Source organism: Cataglyphis hispanica, chromosome 13 (assembly GCF_021464435.1).
Source record: "Cataglyphis hispanica isolate Lineage 1 chromosome 13, ULB_Chis1_1.0, whole genome shotgun sequence".
Classification (NCBI taxonomy): Eukaryota; Metazoa; Arthropoda; class Insecta; order Hymenoptera; family Formicidae; genus Cataglyphis; species Cataglyphis hispanica.
This window is the reverse complement of record NC_065966.1, coordinates 5687996-5707525: the sequence shown is the minus strand read 5'-3', so window position 1 is coordinate 5707525 and position 19530 is coordinate 5687996. Positions and strand designations below refer to the sequence as shown.

The 19530-nt window shown below is 32.5% G+C and overlaps 3 protein-coding genes across 7 annotated transcripts in view; 1 reads left to right on the top strand and 2 right to left on the bottom strand.

The window, feature by feature from the left end:
• The window catches only part of LOC126854233 (uncharacterized), a 177859-nt gene that overhangs the window by 10911 nt on the left and 147418 nt on the right, over positions 1 to 19530 (top strand). The window lies entirely within an intron of this gene.
• The window catches only part of LOC126854223 (hepatic triacylglycerol lipase-like), a 212463-nt gene that overhangs the window by 57032 nt on the left and 135901 nt on the right, over positions 1 to 19530 (bottom strand). Inside the window, exon 1 of one of the 5 annotated variants that reach the window (XM_050600742.1) lies at positions 2019 to 2036. The exons of the other annotated variants lie outside the window; for them this stretch is intronic. Within the exon in view, the coding sequence (XP_050456699.1) occupies positions 2019 to 2021 (3 nt within the window). The 5' untranslated portion in view covers positions 2022 to 2036. Of the gene's footprint in view, positions 1 to 2018; positions 2037 to 19530 lie in introns of those variants that run through there. 5 annotated transcript variants of the gene reach the window in all.
• Positions 12457 to 16279, bottom strand: LOC126854253 (kielin/chordin-like protein). Its single transcript, XM_050600810.1, has 7 exons — positions 16113 to 16279; positions 15111 to 15357; positions 14901 to 15007; positions 14714 to 14833; positions 13915 to 14064; positions 13760 to 13825; positions 12457 to 13187 (listed from the first exon to the last, which is right to left on the bottom strand). The coding sequence occupies exons 1-7, from the start codon at positions 16234 to 16236 to the stop codon at positions 13006 to 13008; spliced, it is 996 nt and encodes a 331-aa protein (XP_050456767.1). The 5' UTR covers positions 16237 to 16279; the 3' UTR covers positions 12457 to 13005.

The window sequence follows — 19530 nt, the reverse complement described above, 5'->3', positions numbered from 1 at the left end:
ATGTATGATGATGACACACAAGATGAATAAAAATAAAAATTGAAAAAAAAACTTCATTTCATTAAAAAAAAAAACTTTAAAAATATTTTTTCTGCAAAAAATTTGATTTAGATCCATTTACTCGTTTAATAATTATTTATTAAAAATTGTAGAAAAATATTATCTGTCTCTCTTTCTCTCTTTTTCTCTTTCTATTAATTACTCGTTTTTTTTTTTGTTTCTTGCAATTTCAGGAGGTATTCACGATAAAAAATTTTTGTCAAAAATTAGGAACAATATTAGTTACAATTATTTCCTTTTACGAGAACGTTAAAAACCATATTATTTTGTGATACTTTAATTCTTTTTACAATCCGAATTTATTTATTTGATTTTTTAAACAGTAAGAACGTCAGAAATTTGTTTTCCTTTAAATTCATACACATACACGAAATCATACACATTCGCGGACAAACGAATGAAGCGTATGAAATATCATATAGTTTGAAAATATCGCAGACTTTAAATCTTCTTTTACTTACAATAAAAAACGCACAGGTCGTAACAAGGCATTTTTCGCGCAATGGCCAAAGTAATTTATGATAAGCCGGCCATTGAATTTGCTAGTGGCTGTTAACTCACGAGGTATTGCATAGATAACGCAGAGAGTGGAGAGAAAGGAAAAAAAGAAAGGGGTAATATTCCCGGATAAAATTTAGAACGGAGTAATTGTTCGAAAAGCTAAGAATAAAATTGCAGAATAAAGCCAACAGTTAAAAATGTAAACATCGTCTGTCCTACAAGCTGCCGGTAATTTCAAATGAATTGATAAAATCACGGGGATTTAACGATGCAATTCCGTATCTATTGTAGCAAGCACGTTGATTTACAAGCGTTTTATAATTATTATCATTCATATGAATTATTATCCCTCGTATTCTGCGTTTGAAACGCTTGCGCGTTGAAGAGAATATCCTATATGCGGGAAACTATGCGCATATTTGACGTGCGAGCAAATAATGCTTCCAATATATAAGCCGATTCATTTCGCACTTATCATTCGCTATTATCACTAACTGCACAGAGTGCAATTATTCAGGGCTATTACATTCCGTTAATCAAGCCGATAGTTTTTTTAATTGGCATATCTCAAGTTTTGAATGACATATCGATATGTGATGCATATTTATTGTCTTATATCGATTGTACGATCGGATTTTCGAGAATAAATATGAAATAAAAAATTTGATTATTCTAATGTTATTTGACAATTCTGATTCATATTATTATATTATATTTTAGTAAATTGTATTAAGAATGTTTGGCGGACGATAGTAGCAAAAAAAAAACTGTCAAAATTTAAAGGAAAACAAATTTCTGACGTTCTTACTGTTTAAAAAATCAAATAAATAAATTCGGATTGTAAAAAGAATTAAAGTATCACAAAATAATATGGTTTTTAACGTAAAAGGAAATAATTGTTATTAATATTGTTCCTAATTTTTGACAAAAATTTTTTATCGTGAATACCTCGTGAAATTGCAAGAAACAAAAAAAAAAAAACGAGTAATTAATAGAAAGAGAAAAAGAGAGAAAGAGAGACAGATAATATTTTTCTACAATTTTTAATAAATAATTATTAAACGAGTAAATGGATCTAAATCAAATTTTTTGCAGAAAAAGTATTTTTAAAGTTTTTTTTTTAATGAAATGAAGTTTTTTTTCAATTTTTATTTTTATTTTATTAGCGATATTTTTTTCCTTGCCAAATTTGTCAATAAGAGCTACAATATAAAAGAAAGTTTTCATAAATATAAATACTATAACTTTAATAAAATTTAAATAATTTCCAAACCGTTAAAAGAATTGTGCTCAGATACTTAGAAGAAATAGTGGAACAGTCGAAACTTTCATGCTTCCGTCAATATTTTGACAAATGACACACTCTTAATTTGAGGATGATTTGAAATTCGATTCTGCAACGTCTATATCAAAAACTACTTTTTGCGCGGTGCAAGAACCGCGTGTATAAACCGTACCATTCATTACATTAATGAAATGTGCCGCGGTGTGAGATATAATTGCCGGGATCCAGCTTGAATGAGAGTCGGTCCAATTTGCGATCGCATTATTATCAGCAATATAGTCCGCTGATTCCACCAGACTCATCTACAGGCTGTATTTGCGCGCGGCAAATTGTGTACTCTACCCGGTATTAGGATTGCGTCCGGTCGTGGACGCGAACGGTGGTTTAATAACGTGCTCGCCGATCGGCCGTGTGTCAACCGGACGAGCACTTGTCAATTCCGATGGCGAGAGTCATCGATCATGCGCGAAACGTAGGGTTAAGTAATCTACAGCGCTCGGTGGGAGGGTGGGGTAGGAGGAGAGGGGGAGGGGGGGGGGAGCACACAGCGGAGTTGTAGACTTAGGCTGAACGGTAGAAAGGGTTGCTCTCGCCACGAGGGTTGTATAGGGGCCCTCGCGAAATTACCCTTTCGCATGCTATTGACGTACATTTGGGAGAAATGAACCGGCACGGTCGTACATATATATTTTTCATTCGTCGAATCTGAAACGTTTTGTTTTACGTCTGAATAAAATATTCAAAGATTTGACGCATCAAAAAAAATCGAAGTAGATCGGACGATACATCCTGGAGAGGGGAGAGGGAGGGAGGGAGGGAGGGAGGGAGGGGAGGGGGGAAGGAAATCCGAAAGGCAATAGCGTGACGTAAACGCGAAAAGGAGGGGAGGGAAGCCGTGGGAGGACCATCTAATTTACATTTGCATAGCTACCAACGCTATCTCGCGAGAATGCGAGCGGCGATGGTGCAATTTCTCTCTCTCTCTCTCTCTCTCTCGGCTTTCTCGCCGAAGAGGCGAAAGAAGGCCTCGAGCGAGCTTACGAAAAGCCTCGCCCCGTAACTAAGCCGGTGCCGAGGTGGAGGATCCGAAAGGGGACGCCGAGTGGCGGGCCATTGTCGTGCGCGCAAACAACGAAATCCTTCCTTCGAGGATGTGCAGCTCGGCAGCTCTGAAATCTCGACCGGAAAAACAGCCCCGAGCCGCGCTCCAACCCCCGCCCCCGCCCCATCGACCTTAACAAAGACGCGTCCCTGTATCGAGGCGACGTGTCGGGATGAGATATTCAGGAAAATGCATCGCGATGCATTCGTCGCATGCGGATAGAATCTGAAAATATCACATCTACTTGCTTCCTCTCTCTGGAAAATAACGCGATGAATATTGAAGGGGAAAATATTTTTCTCACAAAGCGCGAGGCGTTTCGTAAATTATGCATCGATGAGAATAAGTATCGGATGATGAGTCTACACAGTGTAGGTATATGTGTGCGAGGGCTATATAATGTTATATGGTTTCTAGAAACACGCGAAAGCTCGAATGTTCGCCAAGGCAATAAACATTGCATCGACGACTGGAAAGGAAGCTCATATTTTTATATTATATTTTCCATATAAAATATATATATATATATATATATATATATATATATGTACATCCGATGTAGAATTGCACTGCCATCGTTATAAATTGCATGTAGTGCGCGTGAGGCCTTTTATATCTCGGATGCGGTAAGCGAATGCGCGCGTTTTACGACATATACGAAAAGTCATTTCCGACAGAAATGCTGTCGCATTATTTATGTCATTCGCTGAGAGAGACACAACGGCTATGGCACATTTAAAGAGGAAGAGACAAAATGAAATAAAGATATTTTATGCTTTATGAAACAATATTGCAACGCCAAGCGTATAAGAATGACTAGCCTTACGATGCTCGTATTGTTTAATATTTATAATATATAGTTAATGAGTCTTGTGTTCAATTTAATATTCGATACAATAATATGAATGCTAGGCACGTGCGTGTCTAATTTACTAGATATTAATAAAGCATTTATATTTTTTATTGAATTATAAATTAGATATTATTGTTGCATTATAGGAGTGTCATGGTTATATCATAATTATTATATGCATTTGCGATATTTACAATTTATAATCAATATGAATAATTTTATTGTACCAAATAATATTATTGTATCGAATATTATATTCAATACATATAATAATAATTTCTTAAAATATTAATTATTTAAGGCGCCGCTGTAACTTAAATTTTATATTTGCATGTCAGAGATCAACATATCTTCTAATCAATTCTGTTGCATTCTTACGCTTATCGATTGATGAAGGAAACTTTTATTTTATGATACAAAAATACCAAGTATATAAGTATCTTATGTCATAATTTTTTGAACTTTTATTTATCGCATAGAAGCATTTTTTTATGCACTTGATGTGTACTTTTTTATCTCCTTTTTTCGAATACGATTTATTCACGAAATAATTCAATTCCACGACGAAAAATATTTGCATGCCTTGAATCGAATCGTCTCGCTGAAAGCTTCACAAAAGCTGGCAAAGATGCATTCCATCGATCCTAGAAGCGTAACGAAAATAGCATCGTGCTCTTCGTTGCGGTTTTTAGAAACGTGAGACAACAGTAAACAAGTAAACAATTTCTCTTCCGTCATGTACGTTCTCAAGGAATTTTTGTCTCAATCTGAAATTTATTTACAAATTTATTATTATAACGCTTTGCATAGTACAATTTGATGAGAAATTTTGAGGAAATAATAATTTTAAAGAATGCGTATTGAAACATTTTCTCACTCGCGTTCTTTAAATTAAAAAAATCTCAGATTAATGTATATATAATATAAATAATTTATATAATATAAAAATGTAAAAACATCATCTTGTATGCATCGAGTTATTAAGGATGTTTTGGTTATACAATAATAACGAAAAGCTATTAAAATTAAAAAGAATATATTTTTTACATTTATATTGTTTGAAAAATGAAATAAATAAATCCGGAATACAAAAAGAATTAGAGTAATATTTTTATAATAATTAAAAAGATAATATTAAATAATATTAAAATAAAGTATTAATTATTACTTAAATAATATTAGTTATAATATTAAGATAATATTACCTTTTACAGGTAATATTTTTCTACAATTTTTAGTAAATATAACTTTTAAACAAGTAAATGGATTTAAATCAAATTTTGCACAAATATTTATTAGAGTATTCTTAATATGTGCGAAAATTTTTTTTTTTCTAGCAATATTTTCTTCTTACCAAATTTGTCAATAAATGCTACAACACGGGATTTTCCATAAGAATAAATAATTAACTTTAAATTTAAATAATTTATAAATTGTTAAGAGAATTCAGAAGAAATAGTAAAACAGTCCGCAAAAACTTTCATGTCTTTTGTCAATGTTTTGACATATACGACACATACATCCTCAAATTGAAAGATATGACGCCGAGGGCGGAACGTCTCGCGCCGTGTAAAAGCCCGCGAAAGCCATTACTGACGGCGCGAGATAGACGCTTCTCTTCGTGCGATCACAAATCCCGTCTCTTCCCCCTCCCGCCCCCGCCGACTGCTTCGGCGAACTTTGAAAGCGATGAGATCCAGATGGCTGCTAGTTTCGCAAACTTTGCTGACCAATCTCTCTCTCTCTCTCTCTCTCTCTCTCTCTCGCGGACAAGAGCGCAGTAGCAGGTAACTGGCGGGACATTACGCGGCGACGTTACGTGGCGGTGACGCCTCCCATAATTAATAATCCCATAAACCGGCATTATCGTAATGACGGAGCGCGCCGATATCGATCTCCGTCTAGATTCTAGAGAGAACCGTGAAACACACTTCTATTCTTCCCCCCCCCCTCTCCGTTCCCCTTCCCCTTCCCCTTCCACCCCTCCATTCCCCGCGAGTCATAATTAATAGATGGCAATCGAATATTATAGTCCAGTGGCGCGTGTGGGAGATGGTCGATGGTGTGAATTATTATAATAATTTGTCGCCGTATGACTAACGGTCTTGTAGAAAGACGGATCAATCAGCGATTTAATATTCTTCGCGATGTGTGCATCGGATGCGCAATTTGCGTTACGTAAGTTTGGCGGATTTTCCATGTGACGTTGGATGGTACGTAATTTTCTATTTATAATCTATTCATGAGACGCGCGGAATCCATTTAGGACTATTTAACTAACCGTTGTACGTTATTGTTTGTTCGTTGAATTGGTGAATTTTATTTCGGCTCTGCATTATTGAAAATATCGCGCGGCGAAGTTTTTCGCGGATAATATTGAGCGCGGCGCGGGGACTCATGAATAACGCATGCGTAACGCTGGAAAATCTTTTATATGCAAATATTGCATCGCGTATTATTCGCTAATCGAATATTAATTCGGCGCGCCCTATTATCAGTCAATTTCTCCGGCCAAATAAAATTCACAAGCGCATTTCCATAACGCAGAATGCAGACCGCGTTATTTCGCCAGAGTTTTCCACATAACTTTGCTCATTAGAATTATTGATGCAACGTGAAAGGTCACTAATTAAAATAATGATACAACTGTGCGAGATAAATTGCATATATATATATATTTTTTTTTTTTTAATTCTAATATCACTTGAGAGAGAGATTAAAATATTTTTCAAAATGATTTTGCAGCAAATCTCGATGAACTTCACTGCCAATAAAAAAACAGAACGCCCCCTCTCCGTATTTTCGCGTCGCTTTTCCGTACACAGGGTATAACGGACGAGGCCAGGACGAGACGTAAAAGTAATTTGTCGGATGAAAGCGCCGAAGTATCAGGCGGGGAGGGAGGGAGGGGTGGGGGAGGATGCTAGAACTTTTATTTCAACTTTTAATCCGTCAAAGCGTTCATCGGGGAAAATTTGCGCGCGAGGAAAAAAAAAAAAACATTAATCTGGCAAAATAAGCTCGCGAGTGGACACGACGATAGGCAGCTCTTAATAACGGAATGAAATACTGCCACTTAAAAGGCCGCTGGGCGAAAATAAATAAATACGCGGACGTATACGGGTAATGCGTTTATTAAAAGTTTCCATTACAGCGTAGAGCGTTATGGCGAGACGGCGAGCGATGTTGTAATGCAATTATAATATCCTCTCCCTCTCACCCTCTCTCTCTCTCTCTCTCTCTCTCTCTCTCTCTCTCTCTCTCTCCCTCCCGCGCTTGCGTCGCGAGCATAATTTTTTAATGCAGAGATAAGGAGCGGCGTTCTTACCAGCGTTGATAATTAACCGAGGAGAGCTTGTAAATTCTAGCAAAACAGGTTGTTTAATAAAAATGAGAGCGTAAGAGGATCGTGTTGTTATAACGCAAATCGTCCGTCATTTGCGAAATTTATCAGACCGACGGGCAAGAAAAATATTTGCAATCACAATATTGTCATAAACTCTCTCCGGCGTTCTCTTAGCCGTATATATATATATATATACATCGGGCTGCTCGAAAAAGTTTCAGTATAGCGGCAAGCAAAACAGTTATTAAAGTTATGTTATAATCACTTTGCTAAGCTCTTCGTCCGTTAATTTTGCAAATTTTATGACGCTCTTGCCGTGTCATTGATTACCAGAGGTAAAAATTATTCTCGCAATTTATAAATCCCGGCTTTTTTGAATTTAATTTATGCAGGACAGTTTTTCGACAGCGGATAAATTTGAATATTAATATTTATTATTTATTATTTAAATGTGTGCGAGAGATAAATTTCTTTTTTTCGACAATTTTTATATTTATTGAAATGAAAAATATTTGATCGGTCGGAAAAATAAAAAAAAAAGAAATATTTAAAAAAATATCTTGCATTATTAGAAAAGAAATAAATCATACAATACATATTTTGTAATGAAAATGATGAAAATAATTAAGTAATTAAAATTATTAAAATTACTCTATTTAATTCAAATAATTAAATAAATAATAAATATGACTAATCCGAGGGTTTACGCCTTGATAAATGAAAAATTGGAGTTCTAATTGAGGGTAAACGTAAGCCTCTCGGCATTTATCCCACTGGGATTATTCGTATCAATTCATTAACCGCGAGACATCGCTCTCCGGCCTATCGAAGTTAACGATCGGCCATAAATATGACCGAACAGCACTACTCGGAGATCTTAATCAAACGAATCGGGAATTACGGCGGAGTAAATTAATAACGCAGCAACACCAGCACCGTCTCCCGCCGTGCCCGATTGGCCCGACAAGCTTAACAGCCCGCCATTCGTCTCGCGGGATCGATTGCAACAACCCCCTTCAGCATCCGCTCGCGAGGCTCTCGAAGCTTATCGGAGGGCAGCGAAATCACGGAGCACGTACGTAACACAGGAAACCGGAAGCGGAATGGATGAACGCGAGTCGGTCGCTCCATGGTTTATTCTCGCAGACCGTGGCCTGAAAAGCTCTCGGAAGAGGGGCTCCCCCGGTTTATCATAATTGCATCTCGCGGCATCCAAGCTCGCTCTCTCCGCCCTCTCTCTCTCTCTCTCTTCTAACGAGCACGCAGCGCGACGCGAGCAGCTCGGGGAAATTAGTATCCGGGTTAGTTTATGCGAGAGACCGTCGCTGCCGCCGTTGCTGCATGAATTATGGATGCATCGGCCAGCTCTGGCGGATGCGCGAGTTTTTCCGCGCTTTCCAGATTTTCAGACTCGAGAGACTTGCTTTTGCTGTGTGGCTAGAAAAAGAGAGCCTTCCCAAGCGCGAAAGACGTTAAATAATATTTAATTTTTTGGAAAGCACGATTGCAAATAAATAAACTGAACAGATTTTTTTTTTTATGAAGAAAAGAAGCTTCCTAATGCCATTAATTGATAAATTTAATTATATTTATATAATTAGTATGTCACACTGAGCAGACAATATTTTTTAAATGTATTTTTAATATTTATTTTTCGTTAATCGTACGTTGTAGAATTAATTGTAAAAATAATATTTATTTAATGTTTATTAATTATTTATTTTACATGAAATATTCGTTTGAAATGCAAAATGTTAATATAAATATTTTTTAAAATAAATATATATATGATTAAATTTTTTAATAAATATATATGATTTTTTTAAATAAATATTTATGATTAAAAGGGGACTTAACCCATTATTTTAATGTTTATAAAAATGTGTTAAAAAAATTTTTAAGAACATTTGCAAAAATATTGTCTGCTCATTGGGGTGGGGGAGGATTCCGCGAAAATCCCTGCACATTATGTTGTGTAATTTTTAATTTTAACGACAGCTCCTTCCCGGAGTGTTAACTCCACGCATGAATTAAGCTTTCTCTAATTTATACATGTTTTTTTTTTCCCCCCGTAGCTAATATTTTTTACTACTCCAACATTTTTTCACCACGCCAGAGGAACAGCTGTTTTGTCTTTACCTTCGGTATTAAAAACTTGCGGTCGCGATACGAAAGAGAAACTCTTTTCTTATGCGGGGATTAATTAAATTTCGATAAGGCCACCAGGCTGATCGTATGTTTCCTTAATTTCTCTTCTCCTCTATGACTTTTTATTGATGACTTTTTGGATTAATTTCGCTTCGAGAAGCCAGGGACGAGTAGAATAGATAAGCGTTAACTACGTCGTGCTAATACATGGAAAATTTTTTGCGCTTTTTCTTGCTCATACCATCCTGTTGAATTATTCCGAGACGCTTTGGACGCACGAGGCGATTTTGTTAAATAAAAAAATTTTAAGGATGTATGTGTCACATATGTCGAAACATTGACAAAAACATGAAAATTTCAAAGATTGTTCCACTATTTCTTCCGTCCAAAATCTGAACACAGTTCTCTCAATAATTTGCAAATTATTTAAGTTTAATCACTCGTGTTTTTTTTTTTTTTGTTTGTTTCTTGCAGTTAATTTCAGGGGATACTCACTCAGGGGATCAAAAATTTGTGTTATAAAAAATATTAATTATAATTATTTTTTCTTCACCAGGACATTAAAAACTATTAATTATTTTCTGACACTTTAATTTATAACCCAGATTTATTTATTTGATTTCTCAAATAAATAGTATAAATGTAAGAAATTTTTATTTATTTTTTATTAAATTTTGACAGTTTTTTGCCATTATTGCAGCCAAAGCAGCCTTAAATATATCCTTAAATATATAATTAAATTTATAATTCTGAAGATTGATCAAGCCAAGATATTCTCGCAGATTTGATCGTATATACGAACTTCCGACGACCATTATAATCCTCTGGAATTCTTAAAAGGACAAATTAAACAGCAATATTATGTTATCTAAAATACATATACGATACGATCTATATATATACATGGCAATCAACTAAGTACAGCGAACTGCATCTCGTATAGAAATTTAGCACGACAATGGCGGGATTAGTTCCAGCAGATTGTAGGACTTCCATTGTCCGGATTCAGTCGAACCCGTCGTCTCTCTCTCTCTCTCTCTCTCTCTATGTCCGTATATTCTCAATTGTCCCTCAATAGAGTCGGACGATCCATCAGCTAATCAGTTCGCTTGACATGTTTCTTGAGGGTGTCCCGTTTTACATGCGGGCCACGTTCATGCGGGTGCGAAGATCGCCTTCAAATACTGTCTCGCTATCTTAGACATTTACGCTTCTCAGAAAGTTATCCATTGACGGAATCGTTTGAATAATTAATTTCGTTACTATGTGCATTTCCGGTATAACAATAGTCATTAAATTGAAATTAGAAAATTGAATATTTATTTTTCTCTACGTCTTTAAAGAAATGAATGATTGCTGCTGCAGCAGTAAAATATAATTCAATGCGAAACTCTTTTCTAATTTCCAATATTAAATATCTTGATAATTATGTTTGAAATCAAGTCCCTCTCGAGACAAAATGTTCCTTAACAAGAATTAAATGATAATACGGTGAAACATAAAAATCCGATAATGCATTCAAGCGAAAAATAATTAATAGACTTACAACTTTATTATTGGAGAACTTTTTTCTCTTTTTCCCTGTCACCCTTTCTCCAAAGGAGCTTTCAAATTTTATATCTTCTAATTACTCGTCCTGTAAATTATTTATTAATTATGTCACTGTCTCTGTGCGCCCATTAGCCCTTCGAAATTCGCATTCGACTGACAATTGTCGCCGTGATTTTTCAGCAAATTCCTATTGAGCAATCCTGACGATACAACTTCCGGAAACGCGCGCGAACCCCTCGCTTCTTTCATATTTCACCGGGGCCCTCAAGATCGTCGCCGCCTACTTCCGGTAACTCCGACGACCATGCCGGGCTGTACCTTAAGCGGAACTTAATATAGTCGATTTATTGTCATCCCGAGAGGTCGTTTGACAGTGAGTTCGCAGCGCGTGCTTGGCGTACGATTCACGTTTTGTCTCTCGACCAATGGGAATCACGTCTGTCGAGTTGCGAGGAGAAGATATTTCTTCTATTATTTGGCTCGTTGTTGGAATCAAAATTTTCAGTCCGCTGTTGGCTTCGACGCGCGTATAGATTTTAGTTCTTTAGGAAGTACTAATATTATTCACATATATATATGTATTAATAATAATTACCTAGAAATGGGCGACTACAATCATTATGAGAAAAACAGCGAGATAATAATTATTAATTATCTTGTCATTGATATTAGATAATTCCGTTTTAGAGATGTAAAAAAACGGTTTTTTTTTTAATTTTTTCTTTAATAAAAAAAAAAATAGTTATAAAAAAACGTGGTTTTTTTTTCATTGAAGAAAAATTATTTTTTAAATATAATATTTTTTTTCTTTATCTTAATTATATTTTTCTTTTTTCGTTAACATAATAAAAAAATTAACGTTCTCATACTTTTAATTTATTTTTCTCGTAATTTATTTTTATTTGTACATTTATTTTTTTCGTAAAATAATAGATTAACGAGATTTTTGTGGCAAATTACATCAAACATGATTTGTTTTTATTCTTTCTAATTACATTTTTACTTCGTTCTTAACCGACCATCATTAATTACCTTCAATCCTTCCACACGTACATCATTTGCACGTAAATTTTTTTAAAATCTTTTTCAGCCGTCTTCCAATTACAGTCTATAATTTATAAGCTAACAAGCTTAATTGATAAATGAGGTTGTCACTCGATTTTAACTGATTCGCGCAAAATGCTAAAGACCGTGCTCGTTTGAGCGAGCGTTGAAATGCATTCATTCTACCTGCAAGGCGCAGGGACTTTTCCACCGCATTGCGATAGATCGCGAATCGCGCATAATAAAGCCGTGATGTCAGTGTGAGAGAGCTTGCGAAGTGTCGACGGTAAAACCACTTAAGAGTTCAAATGAGAAATTGCTAAACGTTTGGCGGAGTATATAAACGGCTCTGTCGCTAAATTTATTCTCGCGCGCAGATGCGCGCTACCACCAGACGATATCTGAAATGAGAATTGGTTCGTCGAGCGCGCAAACCGATTATTACAGCAAGAGCATTCACATTTGTGGTAATCGCAAAATTACGACCGCGAAAATTATCGGCTGAATAATTCTGACGAACGCAACATTGCATTGGTAAAGATAGATAGCATAATGTCGCACGATGCTAACGCTTTCAATACGATACTTTTATTTTTACAAACATGAGAGTTTAGCTGATAAATATATTAGTCATATGGGATTAATGCGTAATATATGCGTAATCAGATGTGATTTAATAATTTTCTTATTTATAAATATTGCATAACAAGACTGATAATTGCAAAAAAAAAAAATAGAATAAGATTAAAGATCTTGACATAAATCAGTATGAATGTCACATCGTAATTTATTAATAGATTTCAAAATTGCATTTCATAATAAAGTAAATAAGAGAGATATATTTAGAAAAATTCAGAGATGTTTTCGACTTTGTTTCACAAATCATTTTAAATAGTTGATCCTTGAGATTGTTTATAATTATAAAAATAAGAAAAAAAAATTTAATCTACATTTTTTTTTCAAATATCCAGTAAATAAAAATATACTTGTACAATATAAGCAAGTGAAAATCATGTTACATTTTATATATAAATGATTTCTTATATTTTTTACATATTAATTTAGTATGCAATTCTAGTTATGCAAATAATCTTATTATCACAGATTTAAAAGAATTAGAAATTATTGAATGGCGGATGTTTTGTGACATCGCACTCATTATCCGGCATACGCTGACAGGTGGGTACTGGTGGTACCTCGCAAACGCACTTAACACACACGGAGTTATAATCTGTAGATTGATTCAGCTCATCACCGAGGTGCATGGTCATGTCACCGAAATAACAAACGTCCTTATCTGAAAGAAACAAAATTTTGATTATATAATTATGTCTTATATAAAACACGCAGTATAATTCTTTTCAAGCTACGCGTCATATTATAGCATAAAGTTACACAGCTGACTCATCTCGAAATTTGATAACTTAAAAAAAGGATTTAAATAAATTAAATAAACTCATAAATTTATTATAATGTCAAAAGCGTTATAAGAATACTCAACTAATATTCCTACAACATAATTTTCTATGCAAACTCATAACGATGATTAAATTAGTGATCATTTTATAGAACGGAAATTGATTCGCGCGTTGCTTCTCGTTGCCCGCGTGCAACATTTCTCGCAATTAATTCTCATTTCATGTCATTTAAAGTGCAGAGTGCTAATTAGCGTCGCTTGAATGTTCAAATGTGTATCAATGCATCATTTATATTTATACAATGTGTTTACTTATATCGCACATTAAAAGTTATGCCATTTCGATAAATGAATGAGGCACGTAAGAAATATAAATCTTTACACTTTTGTCGAGTTAATGTATTAGTAATGAAAATCATTTTCACTTATAATAATAAATATAAATATCATACCATTAGAAGTTCCATCAGCAGACTTCGAATTATCCTCGTTGTGAATAACGGTATCATTAACGTTTTCTAAAAAATAAATTATTTAATAAAGTAACATAAACTCCGATAAGGTGGATTATGCGCGTAGAATGCAAAATCGCATATCGTGAACTTACGACATCTGGAAAACACGCTGCAACTGGTTTGTGGCGGTTGAGTAGAATAATAAACCGGAGCGCACTTATTAAAAATTTCACTCGCATCACGGAAATCGGGACTGCAATATGGACGTTTAGGTCTTGCGCAGAAAGGTTCGACATTTTCCCCTAAAAAATTTTTAGTTACATACAAGATATTTAGATTTACATAAATTTGAATTAGAAATACATTTTAAGATTGTTGTGCATATTATTGCGATATACAGAATGCGGCATTTAAATTGACATTTAAATATCATAAAGACGAAGCATTTTATAAAAAAAATGTTTCAGACAAAAATATTACGGTAAGATTATCAAAAATTAAATATTTTATATTTAATATTTAATATTAATTTAATATTAAATTAATTAATATTAATTTAATATTAATATTATTTTATACTTAATGAGATATTTTATATCAAAGTATATCAAATTAAAATTTAAAATAACTCAAAAAATACTTAATGAAAAAATTCATTATGTTTGAAAAAGCTCTTAAAAAAGGCTATAAAAATATGCAGTGAAAATAAAAATTTCCATTAAAAAAAAATTAATTGATTTTCAAACAATCTTCAAAACGTCCATCAAAGTAAAAATAAAAGATGCCATTCTCCTCTCCCCACAAAAGCAAACAACTTTTGTCTGAAATATTTTTTTTATAAAATGCTTTGATTTTATGATATTTAGACGTGTCAATTTTAATGACGCACCCTATATTATATAATCGCAAATTTAATTATAGCTACGATAAATATACACATTATAAATTTACCTTGATATCCTTCTTGACACACGCAGTTTAAATCTGGGTCATTTTCTACATTAAAATATTCTCCATCTTTATATATCTTTCCGTTTACATTACATGTAGGCCTTTCTGCGGGACTTTCAGCTGTGACGTAAATATTTTTATGTACATATTACGTGTGGAATATACTTTACGACAAAGACACACTTACGACAGATTTCCTCTTGGGGACAACAACTTAACGGAGAACGTTTTCTATAGCAACCAGGCTTTACAGGCCCAAAGAAACAATCCACTACGGCACATGTAAATGAGGCACTGTCCAAAAAAGTAGCGTAGTTTAAATAATTGAAAACTCAATGATTTTGAAGGACTCTAACAATAAGCAAAACAAATAAAGAAAATGTTAAGTCGTACTTACATTCCATCATATCCACTTCTGCAAGTGCAACCGACGTCACAAGGATTCGCATCTTCTTCTTTGAGGGACTCGCCGATCTCGTACTCTTTACCGTTGACGTAACACTTGGTCTTGGATCTCTCTTTCAGATGATCACAGTTGTATCTTGTCGCGCAACACCTGTCCTCTTTTTCGTACACGGCTTCGCAACCGAGCGCCTCATAATACGCCAACGGACCAGGACATTTCGTTTTATCGCAGTTATCGTCTTTTCGAGAAGAAAGGACCAAAAGAGTAACTCGATAAAAAGTAATTATCCAGATAAGAGCAAATGATTATTAACCTACTTAGATCGCTCCGCGTGCTTAAAATTGCGACGTGAAGCAATTTTGTGTAGCGAGAAATTTTGAGTACAACAGAATTATGAAATTATTCATGAAATCAAAATGTCAAAATTTCCGTCGTCATTAGCAAATTAGATTAATATCTCCGATAAAACGCCGAAGAAAATCATCTTTACAAATTTCGCAGGGGATTAATAAAAATATATAATAAAAATAAGTTTTTAATTGACAGATTATTTAATAAAGAAATTATTGATATATATATAACTCATTGTTTTTATTATTAGTATGCAAGAATGCTTTGATAATTGGGATAAAATTTGTGTCTTATAAATGCAACAATTAAACATCAAGCTAAAACTTTTTATCTAATAATTTTGACACTTGTATATTTTTTTCATGAAAAAATTACTATTTACCTTATATTTATATTTTATATTGTTTTATTATATTTAATTTCGATTTCATTATTTCGAATTCGTTATTATTATAAAAAAATAACTGTTTAGTATAATTAATTTTTGATATTAATTTTTTATACATTATAATTACTTTTTTATTTAATATAATTTTCAAAAATAATTTTCTTACTTCACGATTACGATGAATACAATATTCAAAAAAACACATTCCCCCAATCGATCGCATAAACATCGTCTGTTTGTTGTTTGCGACTCACCTTGACTGATTGCGATCGTGACGAACGCTAGATAGGCACATAACCGAATGAGAGACGGAGAACTACGACGTGTCATGATCGAGCAGCGTGAAAACTTTGGCGATATATGCCCGCGCTGCGTCATTTATACTTCGACTGAGACTGGCTCATCTGGGAGGGATTGAAAGTGGCACCGAGAGAGATAATATATACAACATTGACAGAGATACGATGATGTATTGTGGAAGAAGGAGAAATAATACACAGTATTTTATGTGTGCGCCGGAATGAAACGCATGTGTGAGAGTCGGGAAATGTGCAAGAGGAGGAAGAGGGGCGAATATGCGCACTAGAAAAGAATGAAAATGGGTGTGAAGCTGCCTAGAGAGAGAAAGAGATGAAGAAAAATTTGATGAGCAACAAGGATACATATGTTAAGGAGAAAATACTATAAATAGACACAGAGGGAAAAATAATAATTTGCTTTATCGGTGATTATTGTACATCCGTTCAAGTTATACGTAACTCCTATAATGATCGAACAAATTATCTATTTTACCTTGAATCTTGTTTTGTGTGAATTTCTACTACAATAGTTCGTATTTAAATCTATTTTAGGAAATTTTTATTACATTATTTTTTATTAAATTATACAAATATTATCGGTATTTGTGAATACAGTAGCAAGCTGCTGCCAATCTTCATTTTCAGATTATCAAATAAACATTTTGATCTTTTTTAAAAAAAGAAAATTATTGAATGTTAACATATGTTAAAAATATTAATAACACGTTAATTAGTCTATTTAAATTTTCGCGATTTTCATTATTTTCTATTTACTAAATTTTAGACAAAAAATTCTATTTCAATTTACTCAAAACATTCTAATGTTTACTAATGTTATTCAAATTAAAAAAAATTCTATTTACTAAGTTTATTTAAATTAAAATTAAAAAACTAAATTTATTAAAAAAAAATTCTATTTACTAAATTTATTCAAATTTTCGCGATTTTTATTACTTTCTATTTACTAAATTTTAGACAAAAAATTCTATTTCAATTTACTCAAAACATTCTAATGTTTACTAATGTTAATCAAATTAAAAAAAAATTCTATTTACTAAGTTTATTTAAATTAAAATTAAAAAACTAAATTTATTAAAAAAAAATTCTATTTACTAAATTTATTCAAATTTTCGCGATTTTTATTACTTTCTATTTACTAAATTTTAGACAAAAAATTCTATTTCAATTTATTCAAAAAATTCTAATGTTTACTAATGTTATTCAAATTAAAAAAAATTCTATTTACTAAGTTTATTTAAATTAAAATTAAAAACTAAATTTATTAAAAAAATCTATTTACTAAATTTATTCAAATTTTCGCGATTTTCATTATTTTCTATTTACTAAATTTTAGACAAAAAATTCTATTTAAATTTATTCAAAAAATTCTAATGTTTACTAATGTTATTCAAATTAAAAAAAAATTCTATTTACTAAGTTTATTTAAATTAAAATTGAAAAACTAAATTTATTAAAAAAAAATTCTATTTACTAAATTTATTCAAATTTTCGCGATTTTTATTACTTTCTATTTACTAAATTTTAGGCAAAAAATTCTATTTAAATTTATTCAAAAAATTCTTTTTTACTAATGTTATTCAAATTAAAAAAAAAAAAAATTTATTTACTAAATTTATTCAAATTTTTGCGATTTTTATTATTTTCTATTTATTAAATTTAGAATGATAATAAAATTATATTTTTAAACTTGTATCTCATTTTATGGAGTCATAATATATTATTAACGTGCCATAATAAATTGATTTTGCGCATTATTCGTTACTCACGTGCAATATTTGTCGCAATTACCTTCTATTTACCGCGATTCATAGTACAGTCGTAATTAGTATCATTTGGGCGTTCAAACGCATGTTGAATGCCTCATTTATATCTCACACTATATTCGTAATTGTCGAATTCATTCACATATATTTCATAAATTTCCACTAAATATAAATGTCACACACATCATTTACTATTAATAAAACTAGAATAAAAAACAGACAAAAAATCGAATTTTTGGACGAATTTATTTCTCGTGTTATGCTAAAATACACGGACATCAGTTTCATTTTTCACTCATGTACGTAAAATATTTTAATTTCCAAAATTTATTAGTGTAATTTAAGATTGATATAGATAATTTTTACGTGATAATTGCCTCGTGAATATCTATGACATTCGATTGAGAATGCATTTATGGCAAACTTCTTGCTCGGGATAACATTTTGTTAGATCTCTCGATCTATACAGCATCTAGGTTTTGTTGAAGGTTTATCGAAGCAATCAACAAGTCATAAACTACCCGATACTGTTTAACAAGATTATATGGTTTAAGTAAAAAGGACCTAATAATTTTGTTCTTATGTTGTCTGTATTATCTAAAACTGACGCGATAAATATTCTATATTTTTGTTTAATTTCAAATAACATTTGATAAAATAAATTTTCCATTAAGTTTGCGTTAAAAATTCAACGAGATTAATTAAATTAATAATTATATGAATGAATTTATAGATGAGACTTCTGAAAATTCTATAAAGGAAGTAAATTTTCCTTAAGCGACGTGGGTAAAATTATTTGACAGATGGAATAGTTTAAACACTAAGCAGCTTTCAAGAAACGACGATAAATCGCGACAATAATAGGCAATAAATTTTCTGAGAAATTCTCTGCAAAATATGTGAATTATTTCCACACATCTAACACGTGCTTTTATGACAGAATAATTCCGAACTGTCGACATGTACGAGAGAACGTGATGTAATTTGAATAATGTGACGCCGTATATGAATCTTTCAGGATATCAGATATTGGAAGAAAATGTGCCGCACAACGATGTAATATGTAATATTAAATATCCGCATTAAATATTCACAATTGTCGAGATATTTGTAGAAAAATATTGGAGACCTTGAGATAAAATATAAAATGCTATGGAATTTACAGCGCGTTTTTCTTTGAAAACAATTTGTAACAGCAATAGGCTCAGGATAAGAACAATTAAGTAAGAAAACTAGAAGATAAGAGCCAAGGGTATCGGTGCGAACTTATTATTGTAAAATTTTATTATCCAGTTAAAGACGTTTGTCTGTTTTTTGTACGTTGGGACTGTTTTTTTATCTTCAGCATCGACATAAATATAAAGATTAAATGGAAATTTTAGAATTTCACATACACAACATTTTCAGTGGTCAAATTTTAAATTAAAAATAATTATCATTAAGAAGGCTCACTAAAATCCGCGTACAAATAAGTGGACAAAGTCCAAATATCATCGCCATATGTATATTGTCGGTGGTTTGCTATATATTTTTTTTTATGGATTTTAATGAGCCTTTTTTCTAATTATTATTTTTAATTCGAAATTTGA